The sequence below is a fragment of the Phocoena sinus genome, chromosome 19 (genome assembly GCF_008692025.1).
Source record: "Phocoena sinus isolate mPhoSin1 chromosome 19, mPhoSin1.pri, whole genome shotgun sequence".
Taxonomy (NCBI): domain Eukaryota; kingdom Metazoa; phylum Chordata; class Mammalia; order Artiodactyla; family Phocoenidae; genus Phocoena; species Phocoena sinus.
The window spans coordinates 31,108,072-31,129,110 of NC_045781.1; the positions used below are offsets into that span (position 1 = coordinate 31,108,072).

Below are 21,039 nucleotides of genomic sequence, written 5' to 3' on the forward strand. Positions count from 1 at the left end.
AGGGGAGCCCGTGATCCCAGAGGGGACTTCTAACAGAGAAACAGACATACTGTAGCCTCTTGGCTGGCCGCAGCAGAGCTGACCTAGGCAGGCTCTCAGGTGGCATCCAGGGCTGGCACGGCCTGCAGCTAAGGCCCCTTCATCTGCCCCAGATTTAGCAAATAAAAGTACAGGACACCTGGTTAAATTTGAATTTCAGATAAACAGTGAATACGTTCTTAGTATAAGTTTGTCCCAGTTTTTTCTGACTGCCTTATTCAGGCTGGCCTCTGCTGGCATCTGCTGCGTAGAGGCTTCCAGGCTTGGTACAGGCTGCCAGTAGCTCTCCAGCTACATTGGATTACCCTGATTTGTTGCACTGTTTGTGCCTCTGTGGGCAGCGGAAATGACAGTGAGATATGAAGTCACTGGAGAGAGGGCAGTAAGGGGAATTCAGTTCTGAAGAGCCAGGCAGGCTGACTGAGTTGGATGAGTGTGGGCCCCCGTTGACCTCAGCTGCTAGCTTCTACTGGGTATTTTTCCGTCAGGAATTTCAAATGTGTATCTTATAAAGAGAGCAAGGAAGCAAAGTACAGCCTTTTCTCACTTGATCAGTAACTTTGATTAGAGATGTGGGGGGGGAGAGTTCTTTGCTTTGTTTGGTTGACTGATTATTTTCCTTTCAACTTTGCTTTGCTGACGTTGTTGCTCTGTGTGCTATTTGTGGGGAGAAGGGGCAGGGTGGGAGAGAGTCGGTATATGTTTTCTCACGTTCCTTCCTGTACAGTAACTTCTGCATTTACTCTGTTTAGGATGGTTCCTTCACCACCACCCCTGTCCGTAGCCAGTAAATTTCCGGAATGTTCTCCCTAAGTGTCATGTGCCCCCTTTGTTCAGTCCTTCAGTGGAGCAGAAACCTCTCTCAGGCCTCCTTTCCTGGGAATGTCCTTAACTGAGGCACAGCCTGGGGCTCCTTGGAAGGCAGCAGAAGTGCCTCTTCCCAGCCTCTGGGGGTGACTGGGCCTGGCCCCTTCTCCACTCCCTGCAAGGAAGGCTAAGGCCTGCCGGGCCCCTGGGTCCTCGAAGTCCCCACAGGTTTCTGTAAGTACAGGACTCCCATCCCAGCTCCGAAGTCTTGCTCTCCCCTCACCAGCCTCAGAGTTCAGTCCCCTGGCTAGGGGATCTGAGGGAGGTCGGTCTGGCTGGAGGTGTGGTAGGACAATAGATCCAGAGTATTTTGATGGTGACCCAGCATGTGGCATACATTCTGGGGCTAGGAGCTGTTGGAGCTCTGTGACCATTGACACTGGGCTCTCAGTGGAAAGCATTTTAAATGGGGGTCAATAGCCAGTTATTGGCCTTGGGAAGGGGATGCAAGATTGTTTCAATGGTGGGAGAGACTTGGGCCTGGTCACAGGACAGTTGTCCCCTGCTCTCTTGGGCAGTATCTGCCTGTGTTTCTGACCAGGAAGGGTTTTCAGGGTCTGGGGTTTGGGCTTCTGCCTGGGGATGTGCAAATGGCTGAGGAGGTAGGGGGGTCTTCATTTCTCTCCACCTGGGAGACCTGGCCCTAACGAAGAGACAGGCTCCAGCTGCCTGGTGGCAGGATACTCTCTCCTTGAAGGAGCCACATGGAAGAGCTTCAGCCCATTCCCTTTGCCTGGGGGCCCTCAGCTTGTTTTGGCCCCTGCGACCTATGCGAGGCCACTTCCTGACGAATCACCTGGAAATCTGGGCCTCAGACAAGTGCCCATGTAGGGCCCACCCCATGTAGGGCTTAGTGGTCTCTTCCACGCTCTGCAGCACCTCCTGGAGCGGGGGCTGGGGGCAGGTGGAGAGCTGGCTGCTGCAGTAAAGCATAGCCCCGTTTACCCAGATCTCAGAGCTAGAAGCTTTTCAGCGGAGTCCTAGTTAAAACCTTTAAAATGCCACCCACGAGGAAAGAGGACAAGGTTAGGGCCACTGGTCACCCCAAATGAAGGGTGCTTTAGCCATTCCCTTGGAACAGCCAGATTTCCATAGAAGCCCCCGGAAGCACACAGCCACAGAGAAGTATGAGGACTAATGGTGGGCAGTGAGGCCCCAGAGCCCAGGAGAGCTGCATGCTGGCGGTGCTGTTGCTGGGGTAAGACATTTTCCTCAGGGAGGTCGGCTGGAGAGCCCCTCTGCCCAGTTGCTGCAAATGCCTCCCCCCAAACAGTGCCGGCCCAGAGGCATCACCCTTACCACCCGGCTGACCCTCTTGCACTCAGAGTGGGTCCCTGGGTGAGCTTTCATACTGGTCAGCCACACACATCAGCTGGCTTGTATTTTTAGGAAAATTAAACCAAACCCAAAAGGGCATTTTGATTCCCTAAATATGAATGTTTGGGATGTGGCCCTCTGGTGGCTGGCAGCGATTATTAGCTTTAGAAAGCACAAAAGGCCTAAGAAAGATTTCGAGACTTCTTTTTTTTTTTTTTTTTTTTTTTGCGGTATGCGGGCCTTTCACTGTTGTGGCCTCTCCCGTTGCGGAGCACAGGCTCCGGACACGCAGGCTCAGCGGCCATGGCTCACGGGCCCAGCCGCTCCGCGGCATGTGGGATCCTCCCGGACCGGGGCACAAACCCGTGTCCCCTGCATCGGCAGGCGGACTCTCAACCACTGCGCCACCAGGGAAGCCCCATTCGAGACTTCTTTGAAAACTAAATTCTGAAAGGAAAGAGCTCAGCAACAGTGGGGGTCCGGGGGAGGAAAAGGAAATGAATATTGAGGGACCAGCCCAAGACTGAAGGCTCTCCAAGCACAGAGCCCTGAATGGAATAAGCCCACCAGGCCTCAGGGCCTGGCATTTTCAAGAGACACCACAGCCTTGGAGCTGGCCTGAAAGTTGGGCTAAAATCCCTATTTCACCATCTGGTAATCATGTGACTGAGGGCAAGTCGTTTGACTGCTTAGAACTAGATTGCTCAGATGTAAGGCAGGGATACCAATCATATTCCATCAGGCTAATGGGAATATGAGGTTAATTTATAGAAATCGCCTACCTATTGCCTGACATACTGTGGGCCCTCGATAAAGGTTAATTTTGGCCACCCTACTCCCAGCGTTGTTTAGATGGGTCTCTAGGGCTATAGGTATGTCCTCTACCATTTGGCTTCTGCACTTCACAACAGGTTTTTCACATGGGTGCAGGGTGGACTCAATTACCCCCACCCCAGGGATGGCAATCTTTTTGTTTTTTGCAAGAGACAAATTTAGGTTAAAATTAGTAAGCCAAAAATTTGCTACAAGGGGACCAACGTTGGCATGTCAAGTTCAAGTTGTGATTCCTGTTGATTCAGTGACCGCTGACTGAAGAATGCAGTTCAACAAATGTTTGAGCATCTATCCTGTGCCAGGCATTGTTCTAGGACACAGTGGTGAAATGAATTGACATCCCTGCCTTCAAGAAGCTTGCCTTTTACTGAGGTGAGACCAACAGCAAAGGGCTTCTTCCTAGGTGAGACCGAGTTGCATTTCCTGCTTTTGTAAGCTCATGGTGTGGTGTGGTGTGGTAGGCGGGGAGAAGAGATAAGCAGGTGTGTGCGTGCACACAGACACTATAATAAAATAGGAAGCCTTAGGAAATGCCACAAGAAAGGGCTAGATAAAGAAGATGAGATTTCCTGTGGCTGGGGGATGCAGGAGCCATCTGCACTTGACCAGGATCCAGACCGCAGAGGGGTGGGTGGGGTGGGGGGCCAGCGTGGTTTGGGTGTGGCCACCCAGCCATCCCAGAATGATACAGTGAGCTCCACTCCAGCTCCCCACTCGGCCCCAGCAGTCTCATGCAGCTGTTAATCTCTCCTATGACCTTGAAGCTGGGGAGACAGCAGGACTCAGGTGAGTTGAGGGGCCTTGGAACCAGGTGGAGAACTGCCAGAGGTCACAGGCCTCATGTGCAGCCCTTCCTGGCTGAGCAGAAACCTGATTGTGGGACATCTACCTTGTCCAAGAGGTGAGTATGTGGGGTTTGCACCTGGGGTGTGTGGTCCATCAGGCAGAGTGACGAGGAGTGGTCTCATTTGGGGACACACACTTGTCTTACAAATCAATAACTGTAAAGCTGTCTGTTGGCCTTAGGCAGTGAATTCAAGCAAAGGGCTGATAACCTGCTTATATATTCATGAGTCTACCCAGGATAAAAAAGCTCTTTAAAATCCTTTTACAACATGAAAGATTATTTTTAAGAACCCTAAATCAGCATTACCTTTATCAAGAAAAGCCAGATTTTGTGCTGTGCACAGCCTTAATCAACACATCTTTCTCAAGCTTATAGCCCCAGCACTGCCATTCTCAACCCTGGATACTGATTAGGATCACCTGGGGAGCTCTTAAAAATACTGGCTTCCAAGCCCTTGCCCCCTGAGTTTCTGACTTAATTGGTCTGGGGAGGGGCCTAGGCGCTGACTGGTTTGTTAAAGTTCCCCAGGTGATTTTCATGTCCTGGGTCAAAAACAGGGTCAAGACCATTGTTCTGAAGAAGCAGGGAGTGAAGTAGGCCCCTGTAAACATGGACTCCCCCCACCTTCCTCAACAGGGACTTTCAATAAATCATAGATTGTCAGAGATGCACTAAATAAGATGAAAATTCTAACTAGTTAGGAAAAATATGTGCCATACCTAGGGCCCATTGGGTCAACTTGCCCATTGTGTACCCACCAAGGTCAAAGCTAGTTGTCTAGGATGGTTTTTGATGTTGATGGTTAGTCAGTAAAAATGACACCAGTTGAAATGCATTACTGTGGGGGCGGGGGGGGGGGGCGGTGGCAGGGACCGCAGTGTCCATTTCCCAGGAAATCACAAGTGAATGACCATCTGACAACTCTGGCCGAATCCCTGGGCCCTCATCAGGGGTGCTCTTTCCTAGTGTCCACCTGCCCCCAGCCTTCCCGCATCCACCTTTGGCAGGTACAGGCCTTGCCGGGCTTGTCCTGAGCCTCTCCAGCACTCAGTGCTGCTGCTAACGAAGCTCGCTGGGAGTGAGGACTCGATTCCCGCTCCACGTGAAGCCCCTCAGACTTCCTGCTGTAGGGCTCCATACCCTGGGGACTCGCACCCAGCCAGAGGGACCGCGTCTGGAGGGCAGGCTCCCTTTGGATCCAGCCCCTTCCCCACTTTAGCACAAATGCATTCCAGATGGCAGGTGTCATCTTGCAGCTGAACCCTTGGTGACCACCGGCAGAAGATCCTTTGGGATATATATTAAGGAGGTCAGTAGCTTATTTCAAGTGTCTGGTAAAGGGGCAACAAGATGATGGGGGATACCCTCTCTCTGGGCTTCTGGGATCCTCTGGACATTTGCCCTGTCGAAGCCTGAGTTGTGATGAATGCAAATGACCAAATCCAACTCTCTTTGGGTTTCCACCTTCTGATCCCAAGCAACCCTTCCCCGCAACTCCTCCTAATGCCCTAACTTTTTTGTTTGTTAATAAATTTTAGTGCCTGCCCTTACTAAAAAGCATTGCCTTAAATAGTCAAGAATGAGTTGGTTTCTTCCCCCACCCCCACCTTTCTTTCCTGGTAACTAAAGAGCTGGGGGAAGGGTGGGGGGCAGAACACACACACACACACACACACACACACACACACACACACACACACATATTTGCAGAGCAATATTAATGTCCTCTGAAATGCTTCTTTCACAAGTTCCCTCTCTCGATCATCAAAACATTCATTGAGAAGAATTATCCATTTGGCAGATGATGAAACTAAGGCACACAGGCCTGAGGTCATGAGGTAGGTGGTGCAGAGCCAGGTCCAGGCCTCCTTTGACTCTTATCCTTCCCACTCCCTCCATGTGTCTAGGGCTGGACCCAATTTGGGGGATGGGGTGGGGGAAGCTGAGCTTTTAAAGCAGTTCCATGATTCTAGGTCCCCTGGCCCCAGCTCCAGTATCAGGTCAGAGGCTCCTGAGCTCCAAAAGCTGCCATTAAGGAGTATTCTGATTAGGAATGCACTGTGGAGTTCAAAATCGAGCAGAATGACCACGTTTTTCCTCTATTTTTTTCAAGGAAGACAAAAAGGTTTACAGGAAAGTTAGAAAAACTGAAGGTGTATTTAAAAGTGAAAAGCTGGGGCTAGGAGAAACAATGGGTTTGGCTCCTTGGTCTCTTGGAGAGCACATAGGCTGAGTCATCAGGGTGAAGAGCACATGGTCATGCCTGTGACTACAGGACCGAATTTCTGTTAGAATCACTGCTTCAGTTTGTGTTGATGCAGCAGGAATGAGCTCAAGCCACCCTTGTTTTGGAATCTTTTCCAAGTTTGGGTGGAGGGATCAAGAATTGATGGAGATTTATTTTCTTTATGAGAAGAGGAAGAGGGGGAAAAAAGTGAAATCTCTTTTTATCAGATAGTGACTACTGATTATAATTCTACTTTTTGCCTTGGCTGCCAGGAAGCTCCAAGCTAACACATGGCACTCTCCTGCCTTAAATGTTTGTTTATCTCTTTTTGCCTTTATTCTAACTGTGCTACTTCATACATCCCACTCCATCATTACCCCAGCCAGAGGAAGTCATCCCTTCTCTGAACCCATGTAGCATTTTATCAGGGATTTCTGCCTTTGGGCCTTGGGTTGTGGCTGTTGTGGTCGTTACCTCCTCTGAGGAACTATATGCTACTTGAGGACATTGTGCCCTGTCCTTCTGTGTATCCTCCAAAACAGCCAGGCTGTGTCTAATACATTATTAATACCTACAATTACTGTGGAATGAATGTTGGCTAAAAAGACTTTTTTAAAAAAGCAAGTCTAACCGTGAAGAAAAAGGAACGAGGAGTTGTTCCTTTAACAATGAAAATATCTTAATCATCAAACATGTTTCCCTTTTGCTTTAGCTGCCAGTAGCTTCAAGGTACTTCAGTGTTCAACTGCTGTAACACTGTCCGGCTAGAAGGACCAGGATTGCAATAGACACACTTATGTGGTTTGCAAGGCTCAAGAGAAATCTCAGTTTTCTTGGTCCTGGTTGCTTGCAGAGGTTGCAGTCAGCCTCTGGCTTCCCAGATCTTTCCAGTGCCAGACACCTCCATTGTTGCCCTTCCCCCTACACTGTATACAGGGTTTTGTGTCTGCTCCCCACTTCCCCACTACCATCAAGTCTGTGCGCCCCCCCTGTGGGCAGGGACCCAGCCTCCATCATTTGCAGCCCTGGGCCTCTGCATGGCGCTGGCCCAGGGCAGCCATCGGTCGGGGAGGATGTTTGCCCAGGCTTGTCATCACTGCCTCAAACCCTCGGAGCCACATCCAGAGGAGGAAGCTCACCGAGTTCTGGTATCGTTGCTGCAGCTGGTGTTGTGAATCAGGCCGACGAGCAGCGCATCCTCTTACCCGGCTATTTCACGACACCAGGGTTGCATCATACCCATCCTCTCCAGGCGAGCCTCGTGGGACCGGGGCGGATGTGGACGTGGGGATGGGGCGGGGGCTGCTGTGGGGGTGGGCAGTCTGCGTGTGAAAGAGTGTTCTCTTTAGCCCACTGGGTCTCAGCCTGACTGCCCAGTTCCACCTGGGGAGATTTCTAAGAATACTGATGCCGGCCCCTCACCCCCTTTTCGGCCCCAGGCCCATAGCATCTCCATTGGGGGGGGTCAGCATTTGTCAGAGGCCCCAGTGAGATGGTTGAGTGTTGTGTGCAGTCAGGGATGAGCCCGAGGGCTCAGAGCTGTGCAGTTGTCTGTTCTGCCTGACTGTCACCAAAGCCCCTCCCGGCCCTCCCTGGCCCTGTTCTTTCTTCCTGGCACTGCTCACCACCCCACTATGCTCCCCACCAGCTTTCCAGAAACAGATGAGATCTGATTCCCCAGGACAAAGGCCAGTCTCCTACCCTGGCATTCAAGGCCCTCCTTGCCAGGGGGGTCCCTACTCAGAAATGACACCACATTTCCCCCATAGAGTCCTCCCTGTTTCCCTCTTCTCTCCAACTCCTGTCCTACATGAATCCGTGTGCTGGTTCTATCGGCTCTGCCTTCAGAATATATCTCAACTCCCAACACTTCTCACGACCCTGCCATCCACATCTACTCCCCGGCCCGGCCACCACCTTCATGCACCCACAGTGGCCCCACTAGTCTTGCTTTGCCCTTGCCTCCCTCTATCCAATCTCCACACAATGACCAAAGTGAACTTTGAAAAATATAAATCTGACCATCACATAATAGAACGTGCAACTTCTAACCCTGGCTTATAAGGCCTGGTGTCCCCCCTTCCATGTCTCAAACCCATCTCCTCAGTCCCTCGGCTCCTGCCATCCTGGCCTCCTTGCCATCTTGAATCCCCAGCCACACTCCTACCCCAGAGCCTTTGCACATGCTCTCCCCTCTTTCTGGAACCCCTGTGCTCACACCTGCTCACTTATGGGTGTCTCCTCCTTATTGTTGGATCTCAGCTCAAAATTCTCATTCTCAGAGAGGCCTAAATGCCCCTCCTTTAAAAAAAAAAAAAAAAGCTTTGTTTTCTTCATAGCACTTATCACTGAATGTACCATGATGATTGCTTGTTTACTGCTTGTCTGTCTCTTCCACTAGAATGTGAGCTCCAGGAGGGCAGGGCCTTTGTCTTGTTCCCCGTGGTGCCTTCCTTACCTAGCACAGGGTATGGTATGCAGTAGGCACTCAATAAATGTGAGTGACTGAAGAAACAATCGGACCACTTTCAGCCTCATCTCCCACCATTTCTTCCCTCCCCCGCCCACCATGGCACTGTGAGCTCCAGTCCCACCACCTGGTCCCTCCCACTGACCGCACCTTCCCAAGCCCCCATGACCCAGAACCCCCTCCATCCTTGCCTACGTCTCCCCTCAAGGCTCCCCCTCCTCCAGGGCAGCCTCCCTCCTCTGCTAGCCAGTTGCTGCGATCTCCTTGCTGGTTAGTCTGCCAGGCTAGGCTGTGAGTTCCAGTCCTGGTGCATAAAGGCTTAGGTGACTCAGTGGCTGTGAAGACAGCAGGCCCTTCTGTCCTCACCATTTCAGCCCCCTGTGCCTGGGGTTTTCCCTTCCAGGGAGTTTCCTGAGTCTTTCTGTTCCTTTAATACCCCATTCTTCCTCCTGCGAGATCCGGGAGAGGCCAGGGGCCCTAAGTCACCCAGCCAGGGGCCCTTGAGTGAGTGAGAGCCAGCCTGATGTAGGTGTCATTTCCATTTGGCTGCTAAGTGGGGGCTGAGAGGGCTGAGGGAACGACTTGCTCAGAGCCCGGGAGAAACTGACAACTGAGACGGGAGCCTGACAGCCCCTGAGGCCAAATCCCAGGGTTTCACTCAGGGTTCCTCCAACTTCCACTCCTGGTCTCAGACCTGACAGGCTCTGGGCAACCTGGCAGCTGAAGCCCTGGAAGGCAGGAGTCGTGTGTGACCCACATGGTGCTCCCATCAAGAAGAGTGCCTCTGTGAGCATTTCTCAAAGGGATGGACTTCCATCCAAGGGCAGGAAGCCCCTTTCTTTGGCGTCTGTGCTTTGGGACAAGGAGTTCCAACAGTCCCTTCAACTGTCCTATTGATAAGCCTTTTGAGGGGTCCTGCTTAAATCCCCCCACCCAGAGACATACAGATATGGGGGGCACAGGAAAGGCTTCTCGAAAAAGCAAATGCTCCCCTCCAGGGCTGGAAGGGACCTTGGAGCTGACCCAGGCCTGGGAATTGTAGAGGGGGAGGAAGTGGCTTGCTCAAGGTCATCCAGCAAAGCTGTGGGCCCTCATTCTGCCGGGGCCCCAGTGCTGCTGGAAACCAGCCTTGGTCCCTCTGACCACTTCCTCGCCTGAGATCTTAATCACGAATTTTCCACAGCTGCTCCCGGTACAGGGTATGTAGGGACGCGTAAGGGGGTGTTGGGCAGCTGTGGTTTTCACCAGTCAAGTGGCAGGTAAAGATGGAGAGGGCGATAAGGTCTGTAAGCTCTACCCTGAGGCCCCATGGGAGGGAAGGAGTAATTGGCAGATGGGGCAGGGCGCTGCAGGGAAGGTGGAAAACTGACCACAGCTGTGGTCCTGGCCCTGGAGTCCTCACCTTGGAGCCTTCCCCCGTGCTGGCAGCTGGCTTGGGCTTGGAGACACCCTCCTGCAGAAGCCTCTCTGAGGAGGGGCCAGACGTCCTGGAGAGGGAGTAGGCAAGTCTGGGGGTCTGGGGAGTCCCGAGAAGAGTCTTTTAAAGAATTGAACACATAGTAAATATATCAACTTTGCAAAACAGTGCACAGTGATCATAATCTTTTGGGTTTGTCATCGAGGACCAGCCGTCCTCAGCTCACCTCTGTGCCTGGTTGAGCTGGGAGGACCCCGAGAACCTACCCTTTGTCCCCATCCCCACCCCCGGAGTAGTTCTGTCAGCCAAGGGTTTCTATGGCAGCCTCTCTTTGGTTCTGGCTTCCCTTCGTTACTCATTCAACAAGCGTTTAATGAGGACCTGCTCTGTGCTGTTCTAACTGCTTGGGAATGTCAGTGAACAAGATGGGCCCAGATCCCTGCCCCCGTGGACTGGTCTTCTAGCAAGTTGGATGAACTTTATGCCCCCCTTTCCAGGAAAATGCACTTAGGTATGAAAACTTGTCTACAAATTTGTGGGGCTCCTGGACCCCAATTGAAGCACCTTCATCTTAGAGGGGTGATTCCCTAACGCAGCTTGCTACCCTAACACAGTCTGAGCATTTCCTCCTGTCCTCTGAACCAGGAGTGAGGGGGCAGCAGAAGCCAGCCAGGCCCCCCACAAGTTCTCAGTCCACTGGTGCTGACTTGCTGATGGACGTCATGGAGCCCCGGGGGGCTCTGAGCATCTCAGAGCTGGTCTCTGGGGACGTAGGTGAGCTTTGAGAGCCCAGCTCAGGTCTGAGAGGCAGGGCAGGGAGGTAGAGAAAGTGTGTCCCTCATGAGGAGGGCCAGAGCCTGGGCATAAGCCAAGCTTAGAAGCCTGTGGCTGGTGGTGGCCTTGAGGCCTCCATCCATCCCCTGCCTTCAGAAGAGCAGCTTGTCCTCCAAGACTCCGGTCAGGGGTCTGTCCTGTCCCTGGTTGTCCCCACCCTGACCTTCCTCCATGTGCATCTCTCCCATTGCCGCCCTCTTCACACAGCGGGGCTGGTCTCTTTCCAGGTCCGTTTCCCCCACTAACTCAGCAGCCCTGTGAACGTAGGCCTGTGCCCGCCGTCTGTGTTCCTGCCTCCTGTCTCCACCCATGACATGGTCGATGGTCAATAAGGTTTGTTAGTTGATTGGCTGAAAGATGCAAAACCCAGCAGGGATAACAAAGAGATGAGTGGTTTTCCTGTGAGCTTTAGGCCACCCACCCCCAGGAAGCAGACTCTGAGACAAAGGTGAGCCTGCAGGGCACTCACCAGTAGAGCTCTTGGGGTCAGTACCTCTGGTGAGAAGAGAAGGAAGCAGGACAGGACAGAGGGAGGAGTGGGCTGCTGTGTAGACAAAGCCTCAGCTGACCCTGGGGATTTCTGGAGGTGGGGTGGCTCCTCAGATCTGGGGGCAGGGCATCAGACCTTTGCATCCCGCACCTATCATTGGATGAGAACTCCATGGGGGACCTCAGCCATAGGCAAGGCCATTGCCATATGAGCTGACACTGAGACCCCTCGCAGCAGCTGGGGGTTGTCCTTCTTTTCTGGTGGCACATCAGGTGGCCACCACACTACCTCTCTCATAGTAAGAGAGACTAACCTTTTATATATGTGTGTGTGTGTGTGTGTGTATCTTTTTAAATGTCATACCGTTCATCTATTCGAACATACTAAATAAACAAAATATAAAACTAAATACCATATACTGAAACAGGTTTTTGAACCTCCGTGGAGTGGGTCCTCAGGCCATCAGGCTGTCTCTGGGGACCCTCGTAGGGTCCCTAAGGATCAGCTTGGTGAACACTCCTTCCTAGGGTCCGGCTGCTGATGTCCACTGCCCCCAAACTCAGAAGAGCCTCTCTAGGACCCAGGGGCTGGGCATGCCCCCCTTCTCTGCTGACCCAGCCCCGGCTCCCAGTCCAAGGCCATGTTGCTATCTCCAAGATCAGATGGTGGGTAGGACAGCATCAGGCACGTGCTCTGCCTCCCACCCTGTCCAGGGACCTTGCTCGCCAGCTGTGGGCGGTTTGGGCCAACCTCTCCGCCTCCTCCCTGCTGTGGCCCCAGCCTATAAAGCCACCCTGCGTGTCCCCGCCGGCCCCGGCCCCCTCCCCTGACACCCAGAGCCACAATGGCAGAGCTGCCGGTGTCGGAGATGCCCAGGGACCCTGCTCTGTGCAGTGGGCGCTTCACCATCAGCACGTTGCTGGGGGGTGATGAGCCCCCCCCACCGGCCGCCTATGACAGCAGCCACCCCAGCCACCTGACCCACGGCAGCACCTTCTACATGCGCACCTTTGGCTACAACACTATCGATGTGGTGCCTGCCTACGAGCACTATGCCAACAGCACCCTGCCCGGCGAGCCCCGAAAGGTCCGGCCCACGCTAGCCGACCTGCACTCCTTCCTCAAGGTAAACACCGTCCCAGAGGAGTGGCCCTTCCTGCTGTGTGACCTTGACCAGTTACCTAACCTCTCTTAGCCTTGGCTCTGTCATCTGTGTCATGGGGACAAACAGGTGTCTTCCTCATGGGTTGAGAGGCCCACATGGAATGCGGGTATGGGAGCTGTAAAGCTCTGGGCACATGTAATATTCATTGCCCAGTCATTGGCAACCCAGTCAAGCAATCTAGGGTTGCCCAGAGAGGTAATGAGCTCCCGGTCAGTGGAAGTTTACAGAGTTTACACTCACCTAAAGGAGATGGGGAGAGGAGGGTAAGAAAGGTCTGCAGCAGAGACGGGGCTTGCTGGTTTGCTACTTGGGAGGCTGGACGGTGGAGGGTGGGGAGGCGGGGGAGCTGGATTGTCATGACCCCTGCCTGCCTGACCCACGGTCTCTGCGCTCCCAGCAGGAAGGCAGCCACCTGCATGCCCTGGCCTTTGACAGCCGGCCCAGCCATGAGATGACCGATGGGCTGGTGGAGGATGAGGCAGGTACCAACGGCGAGAAGAACCCTGAGGAGCCTGTGCGCTTTGGCTGGGTCAAGGGGGTGATGGTGAGTGGGGCGTGGATGGGATGTTCAGGGATAGCGGTAGGGTGACAGAGCTCCATTCAGGCTCAGCTTGGACTCTCGGGCCTTAGTAGTCAGCCCGGGCCTCAGTTTCCCCATCTGCCTAGTGACCTCAAATTTTCTCTGCTTTTGTACTTCCTGACCTCCGTTTACCTCCCAGACTGAGACCTAACCCTGGGGAAGATCTCTGTTTGTCTGCTCAGTCATCATGTGACCTTAGACAAGTTACTTAACCTGTCAATGCCTCACTTTCATCGTCTATGAAATGATGAGCATTCAATGAATTAATAGATGTAAAGCGCTTGGATGAATGCCCACCTTGGAGTTATTGAGAGAAACTGTGTTTCCCCAAAGAGCCCCCAGAGGGCAGTACTAAACACAAATCCACAACATTGTTTTCTCATTCTCCACCATGGGAAGGAGAATGTTTGCTGTTTTAGACCCCAAGATAGCAAACAATCTAATGTACTTGGCTTTGGAAGACATTATGGCACTTTACAGAGGGGATCGCATGAGATCTAGGAGAAAGCTTCCCGCTCTGGGAGGCAGGAAGCCTGGGTTCTGACCTTAACTCTGCCAACTGCCTGCTTGGCTGTGCCTCTTTCTCCATCTGAACAGTCAAACCCCCTCTAGCTCCAGAGGCCCGAAGTCCGGAGTCTGGGTCTCCCTCCCTCACTGTGGTGGCCAGAGCCTGGTGTGGGCCCATTCAGTACCTCAGAGCATATGGAGGGCCTTAGAAATTTCCCAGGCCTAAAATTTTGAATCACTATGTTATATGCCTGAAGCTAATATAATATTGTAAATCAACTATACCTCAATTTTTTTAAATAAATTACATTCAAAAAAATTTTAAAGGCTTAAAAAAAAAAAGAAAAGAAAAGAGAAAGAAAAAAGAAATCCCCCTGGGCTTGTAAATGCCACATGTCCCCCACCCCAAGACGTGGCTGGGGCCAAAGACCACACCAGCCCCTCCCACATGGGATTCCAGCCTCAGCTGTGGCGTCTGGCTTTGCTTTAAATTCGGAAGCTGAAGTCAAAGCCACCTGAGCCCTGATTTCTGCTTGTATGTAGGGCATTGGCTCAGCTAGCCTTTGCTGAGTTCCCCCTGAACGCCAGGCTCTGGGCCAACAGCTGGCCACTGGGCCATGAATGGGGCTGGCAGACACAGGACCTTGGGCTTAGAGCAGGGTGAGGGGTGATAATGTTTGCTGCCCATCCTCAGGCCTCGATGGAAGGAGGGTAGGAGAGTGGTGGGAGGGACAGGTGGGTCTCTGGGTACCCCTCCCCTCCCTGCCCCACAGAACCAGAGAGGCACTGAAGTGGGCACCCACTAAAGTGGGTGAAGCAAGGAAAGAACCCAGGTGTCCCCTAGGTGCCCGATGCCATGCCAAGACTGGGGACAGGGACTTATGTGCTTGACCTTGGGGTACTCAGCCCCCCCCAGGTGGCCTCTGACCCCCCTCTCCTCCCAGATCCGTTGCATGCTCAATATCTGGGGTGTGATCCTCTATCTGCGGCTCCCCTGGATTACCGCCCAGGCAGGCATTGGTGAGTGCTGCCTCTGGGGGGCAGGGGGAAGGTGCGCCCGGGTCCTGGTCCTCCCAGGCTCCACGGGAGCAATCTTGAACTTGGGTTACAGAGCCCACAGGTTACAGAGGTCAGGGCAGTGTGGCCAAGGAGCACTGGACGTGGAGTCAGCAGGCCTGGGGGCTCTCCCTGGCTCAGTTTGCCCTCAGTAAGTCACTTAACCTCTTGGAGCCAAATTTCTTCTGCAGAGCCTCTGGGTTAGGAACTCACACTGTGGACAGACCAGCTGCTAGCTCTGTACCATGCTGTGTGACCTTGGACAAGTTTTTAACCTCTCTGAGCTTTGGTTTCCTCATCAGTTAAATGGAGGCAATAACTGTCCCCACCTCACAGATCTATTGTGGGGTTCCTCTGATGCACATAAAACAGCACAGGGTTTGGCACCCAGAGGTGCTCATCAAGTGGTAACTATTACTTTATTTTTTATTATTAAGAGAGGATACCTACCCTTCCATACGTAATGATTCTTTACATGTTGGCTTATCAGCTCCCTGGCTATTTAGAATATACCAGGAGGTAGACAGAGACCCATTTTTCAGATGAGAAAAGTGAGGCTCAGAGAAGGAAAGTGACTTAAGTCATGTGGTGAATCAGTTGGCTGATTCAGGTTCCTCAAATGGCTCCTTCTGAGAAATGCCCTGACCGAGTTTTGGGGCGATCACCTCCCCACCCACCCCCACAGTCCTGACCTGGATCATCATCCTGCTCTCGGTCATGGTGACCTCCATCACGGGCCTCTCCATCTCGGCCATCTCCACCAACGGCAAGGTCAAGTCAGGTGGGCCCCACCCCAGCCCCAAGGTCCTCCTCGTGTAGGTCCCCGAGTATTCACCCCGGGAACGGGTCTCTGAACCACTCCCTACCCTCCACCCCCACCCAGACGGGGACGCCCCAGGCTGCCCCTGTTGATTCCAGATGTAGGCTTCGGGCAGGCTCTCCACACCCATGGGACGGGATGGCCTTGGTTGTCTCCTGCTCCATGAGCCCCCTGGGCCCCATGCTCACCCCCTCCCAGCCTCAGCTCTGCCTGCCCCAAGTCCACCCCAGCCAGGTGACTCCTCTGGTTTCATGGCTCCTGGCTCTGTCCCCAATAGGTGGCACCTACTTCCTCATCTCCCGGAGTCTTGGCCCAGAGCTAGGGGGCTCCATCGGCCTCATCTTTGCCTTCGCCAATGCTGTGGGTGTGGCCATGCACACTGTGGGCTTCGCAGAGACCGTGCAGGACTTGCTCCAGGTGAGGTAGGGGCTGGACCCCGGGCAGACAGAGCCCCGGCCGCCTGCCACATTCTCCTCCACACCTGCTGGGCCTGGCCTTCCTGCCCCTCTACCCAATTTGGCCTTTAGGGACCAAAGCCACAGTCTGATCATTGTGGGTGACTCTGATGATCTCTTCAAATAAAGACCGTCCCCAGAAGTCTCCTTCAGGGTTGCGTGTTGCCTTTAGGGCCAAATTGTCCAGACCCATGCAGTAGTAGCTGCTTTGGAGGACTTGTGGGCAGGGGAGGAGTTTGAGTTTGTGTTTTCCTATGAGAGGGCAACCATAAATGAGGTAAATCACGGTGGAGGAGCCTGGGGGGTGGGGTGGGCTGTTCAGAGGCAGCACGCGGCCTAGCCTGTCACCTCCCCCAGGAGTACGGCTCGCCCATCGTGGACCCCACCAACGACATCCGCATCATTGGCGTGGTCACCGTCACTGTGCTGCTGGCCATCTCCCTGGCTGGCATGGAGTGGGAGTCCAAGGTGAGGACAGGATGTTAGGGAGGGATGTGGGCACGGTCGAGTGCGGAAGCAGGAATCGCGGGACCTGGTCCCAGTCTTGGTTCTGCCTCTTGTTTGTGTCAGATGAGCTTTAAGTTCTGCTGCTGTGACACAGACCCTAAGGAAGGGGGCCTTAAGCCAGAATCGTTCATTTCTCTCTCATGGAACAGTCCAGGTGTGTGTGTGTGTGGCCCCTGGGGACCAGGTATTCAGGCACCTTCCATCCTGTGGCCTCTCTACCCCTGGGGTGTGGCCCTCATCCACCTGGCCCATGACAGCCCCCACCTCCATGTCCACAGCTCAGTCAGCAGGAAGGGGAAAGAGGGTGGAAAGGAGAGAATCCCCTTCCCCTTTCCTTTTCTGTCCCAGCCTGGAAGTTGTACATATTCCTTCTGCTCACTTCCCGTTGGCCGGAACATGGTCCATGGCCACACCTCACTGTAAGGGGGGCTGGGGAAACGTGGTCTTCATCTGAACCTATCCCAAGCCCCGAGTCAGAGGTTCAGCATGAAGTAAGGGAAGAGATGTTGGGCCACAGCCGGCAGCCTTGACCAGCACAGCCCAGGCCCCGGCCGCCCCGCCTCTCGCCCCCTGGCTCTGACCTCCAGCTCCACCACCTCCCCACTGTTCCTTGAATGCACCAAGCTTATGCCCCCATCATTCTGCTGCTCCATTATCCTCCTCCTTTAGGACCCTTGAAGACACCTTCTCAGGCCACCCTGCTAAAGTAGCCTCAACCCAGTCCCCGGGACACCCCCTGTTCTTACTCTAGATTCATCCTCCTTATTTATCAGCAAGACAGGAGCCTTGCTATGTCGCCAGCTCCTAGAACAGAGCCTGTGGAGTAATGGGTGTTGAATGAGTGAATGAATGAATGAATGGGAGAGTAAGGGACCTGGGGCAAGCTCTTCTCTGCTGGGGCTCCCTGAACAGGCGGAGCCAGACCGTCTGACCTCCAGGTTCCCTTCCTCCCAGGCCCAGGTGCTCTTCTTCCTCGTCATCATGGTCTCTTTTGCCAACTACCTGGTTGGGACACTGATCCCCCCCTCTGAGGACAAGGCCTCCAAAGGCTTCTTCAGCTACCGGGGTATGTGCGGGTTGGGGCCACTGCCCGTGGCTCTGGGGACAGGGACAGTCTGCCCACCAGTCTGGCCCATTATGTGGGCACCGGTGTTACCGAACCAAACGTGGGTCCGCTTACCCGTGCGCAGTAAAGCCAATCTACTGACACTGGGTTGTGGTGAAGGAAAGTGCAGCGTTTATTTCAGGGTCAAGCAAGGAGTCCAGGGCAGCAAGTGCTTAAAAGACCCAAACTCCCCGAAAGCTTTCAGGGAAAGGTTTATAAAGATAGAGTGAGGGAGGGGGGGTGTGGGGTGTGTGATCAGCTGGTGGACATTCTTCTGATTGGCTGGTGGTGAGGTAATCGGGAGTCAACATCAGCCTTCTGGTTCCAGCTGGTCTGGGGTCTACGTGCTTGTGGGCAGCACGCAGTTAACTTCTCCCACCTGGTGGGGGTTTCAGTAGCTGCAAAACAGCTCAAAGGATCTGGCCCAGAATATTATCTATAGCCCTTGAGGAGGAACTAAAAGTCCTTGACTTTGTTTAATGGTTAAGCTACTATTATTTTGTCTTGCTTGACTGTTTTCTTCCTGCATGTTCTCACTTCTCTGATTAAATGTATTCTTTGACTAAAGTTTATCTACAGACAAAAGGCAGGCAGAGGACATGGGTGGGGGTCAATTCGGGGAAGGCCCCGTAGGGTCCTGCTTGGTTACATGGGGAGGCTGGCACCCCCAACCCCCACAGCCAGGAGCTGCCATGGGAACCTCCTGCCCGCCCGGCTGGGCCCAGAGAGGGTGCCCAGGCCTTCCAGGAGGCCCTGACTCAGGCCTTGTTTTTCCAGCGGACATTTTTGCCCAGAACTTGGTGCCTGACTGGCGGGGCGTGGACGGCAGCTTCTTCGGGATGTTTTCCATCTTCTTCCCTTCGGCCACGGGCATCCTGGCGGGAGCCAACATCTCCGGGGACCTCAAGGTGAGCAAGACGCCCAGCCCTCCTGCCTCCTGGCCCTATCCTACCAGGATGTCCCACTGGGCACTGAGCGGAGCCCTGAGACCCCAGGGCCAGAGCTTCTAAACTTCTGTGCGACGCAATCCAAGCCAACCCAAATCCATCCCATTCATCCCACTCCATTCTGAGGCTGTTGATTGGCACCACTGCACTCTAGGCCTTGAGGGCCACCCCCAAATGGGCTAGTCTCCTCCCTCGATCCTGGGACTCCCAGCCTAAGGGGAAAACTGACCCAGCTTGACCTTCCAAAACTCAGACGGGATCGGGCACATCCTCCCAGGGCTCTCCATCGTCTTGATGCGGGCAGGCTCCTTGGCACGGCATGTGAGGCCCCAGCCCCATGGGAACTGTTGCTGTTCCCATGACCCCTGCCCCAGCCCTGAGGATCTACTGCTTTGCCCCTGTTGCCCTGTCCCTCCCTCCACACCTTTGCCTCTGCTGTGCTCTCTACCTGGGACTCGCTATCCTCATTTCTTTACCTTGTAAAGTTCTGTTCCTCCTGCAAATTAAAGCCTCCATCCTTACACCTCTCCCAGCCCTTTTGTCAGTTTTGGTTCCTCTAATTTAGTGATGTCAGGCCACTTATGTCTCTGCCCCGCCACATCTGGAGAACTGGGGCCTACCTCTCTGTCCCTATTCCCAGCTCAGGGTCTGATGCGTCCTAGGTGCTTGGTGCCTGTGTGTTGAGTGAACAGTGGTGGGATGTGGCAAATGGGAAGTGTTAGAGCAGAAGTACAATGCGCACAAGTGGGGGAGAAGTGCAGACTGAGGTGGCAGGGGCTCCAGCAAAACTTATGGCTGAAGGTGGGGCTGAAGCTGGGCTCTGAGAGACGAGAAAGCCAGCGGAATCTTTGCCAGAGGGAGGTTATCAAAGGAGCTGGTACACAAGTGGGGATGAACAGTGAGAAGCCTGGCTTTGTGCTGGGGACCTTCACCCTCCATCTCAGTCCCGCTCGAAAGGTGCTCCTTGATGCATTTTCTTAAATGAATTAAGAATTGTGCACTGGAGGCAATCTCAAATTGCAGCGTGGCTCTAGCAGGACCTGGAAATCGGAGGGAGGCTGTGTTTGCCCGGCTCCTCTCCCTTCTCTGGGGAGCAGCCAGCAGGGGCCTGGTCTTCCTGCCCCGAGTTCTCTGCAGAGCTCGGGCTTGTGCTCAGGTGGCCTGGTTCCCCTCCCAGCCCCGTTATAGATCATCATAGCCTGGGGATTTATCTAGATGCTTTATCAAGCTTCTTAGGTTACCAACCGGCCCAGTGTGCAGGCATCAGGTTCAGGCAGCTGTCTCAGAGCTGGGGGCAGGGGCAGGCACCTTCTTCTGTCTTAAATGCCCTCAAGCCCTAAAGGGACACTTTTCTCCTAGATTTGGCCCCTTGCCCATCCAGTGGGACAGTAAGTCCTCAGCGAAGAGCAGCTCCCGTTCATGGGGACTTTATGTAAGTCCCTTAAAACCTCTCTGGACCTCAGCTTCCCCTGCTGTAAACTGGGACTCACACAGCCCTGGCTTCCCAGGGCAGGGAGCAAGGATTCAACGTGCTAATTTACATAAAGTGCTTACAACAGTGCCCAGCCCAGAGGAAGTGCTAAAGGCTGGTTGTCAAGGTCAATGTCATTTTTACCATGTGGCCAGCACGGTGCCTCCTTCTTTAAAAATAATATCTGTGGGACAGCTGTAAGCTTCTACCATCATCACTCCCATGTTACAGATGAGCAAACCAAGCTTAGAGAGGGTTAGGGGCTTGCCCAGGGTCCCACACACAGGTGTCAGAGGATCTGGAATTCAAGTTTCTAAAACAAAGAGACCTCAACTTTATCACAACAACTCCATCATTCAACCAATGTTTTTTGAGCACCTGCTTTGAGGCCAGTGTCTTGTGGATGCAGCAGTAAACAAAAGAGACACAAATTCCTGCCCTCATGGAGCTGACATGCTAGTGAGAGAGACAATCAACAAATAAATAAGTAAAATCTGTAGTTTGCCTGACGGTGGTTGAGCGATGGGGAGAAAAATCAAGCAGAGAAGTGGGGAGGCAATCCCTGGGTCAGGGGTGCAGAAGCATGGTGTGAATTTACACAAGGTGACCAGAGACTCCTGAGAAGGTGACATGTGAGTCGAGACCTAAAGGGGTGATGACAAAGTTGTCATTGCTACTATTAATCCTTTACGTCCCCCAACCCTTTTTTAGTGCTTACAGAGCAGTCTCGTGACCATGATCTCATGTTGGTTTAATCTTCACAACCACCCTGTGCTAAGGCCAAGAAAAGCATTATTAACTCAATTTGCTGATGCGGGGAATGGGTGCTCAGAGACAAGGGACTTCCTAGTGACTGCCGTGGGATCTGTGCCAGGCTGGTGTTGTCCCAGGTTGTGTCGCAATACAGTCCCCACCCCTAACCGCTTATGTTTACAGGCGCTGGCTACATGCCAGGCTACTTTCTTATTTCACAGATAGCGGGGGAGAGACACTGAGGCTCGGAGAGGTTAAAGGGTTTGTTCCAAGGCACACAGCCAGGAAGAGATAAGCAAGATGTGGACCCAGATATGCCTGATTTGTGAGT

The 21,039-nt window shown here is 53.4% G+C and overlaps 1 protein-coding gene across 13 annotated transcripts in view; it reads left to right on the forward strand.

The window, feature by feature from the left end:
• Window positions 1–12,136: 12,136 nt before the first annotated feature.
• The window catches only part of SLC12A3 (solute carrier family 12 member 3), a 37,660-nt gene continuing 28,757 nt past the window's right edge, over window positions 12,137–21,039 (forward strand). For 7 of the 13 annotated variants that reach the window (XR_004347015.1, XR_004347014.1, XM_032613899.1 and 4 more), the window contains exons 1-8: window positions 12,138–12,468; window positions 12,905–13,051; window positions 14,539–14,614; window positions 15,336–15,431; window positions 15,748–15,887; window positions 16,283–16,393; window positions 17,387–17,498; window positions 18,315–18,445. Coding sequence is in view for 11 of the 13 variants with exons in the window: in XM_032613899.1 (XP_032469790.1) it covers window positions 12,187–12,468; window positions 12,905–13,051; window positions 14,539–14,614; window positions 15,336–15,431; window positions 15,748–15,887; window positions 16,283–16,393; window positions 17,387–17,498; window positions 18,315–18,445 (1,095 nt within the window). In the remaining 2 variants the exon portion in view is untranslated. Of the gene's footprint in view, window positions 12,469–12,904; window positions 13,052–14,538; window positions 14,615–15,335; window positions 15,432–15,747; window positions 15,888–16,282; window positions 16,394–17,386; window positions 17,499–18,314; window positions 18,446–21,039 lie in introns of all 13 variants that reach the window. The other 6 variants (XM_032613900.1, XM_032613903.1, XM_032613907.1 and 3 more) reach the window with 4 other exon arrangements.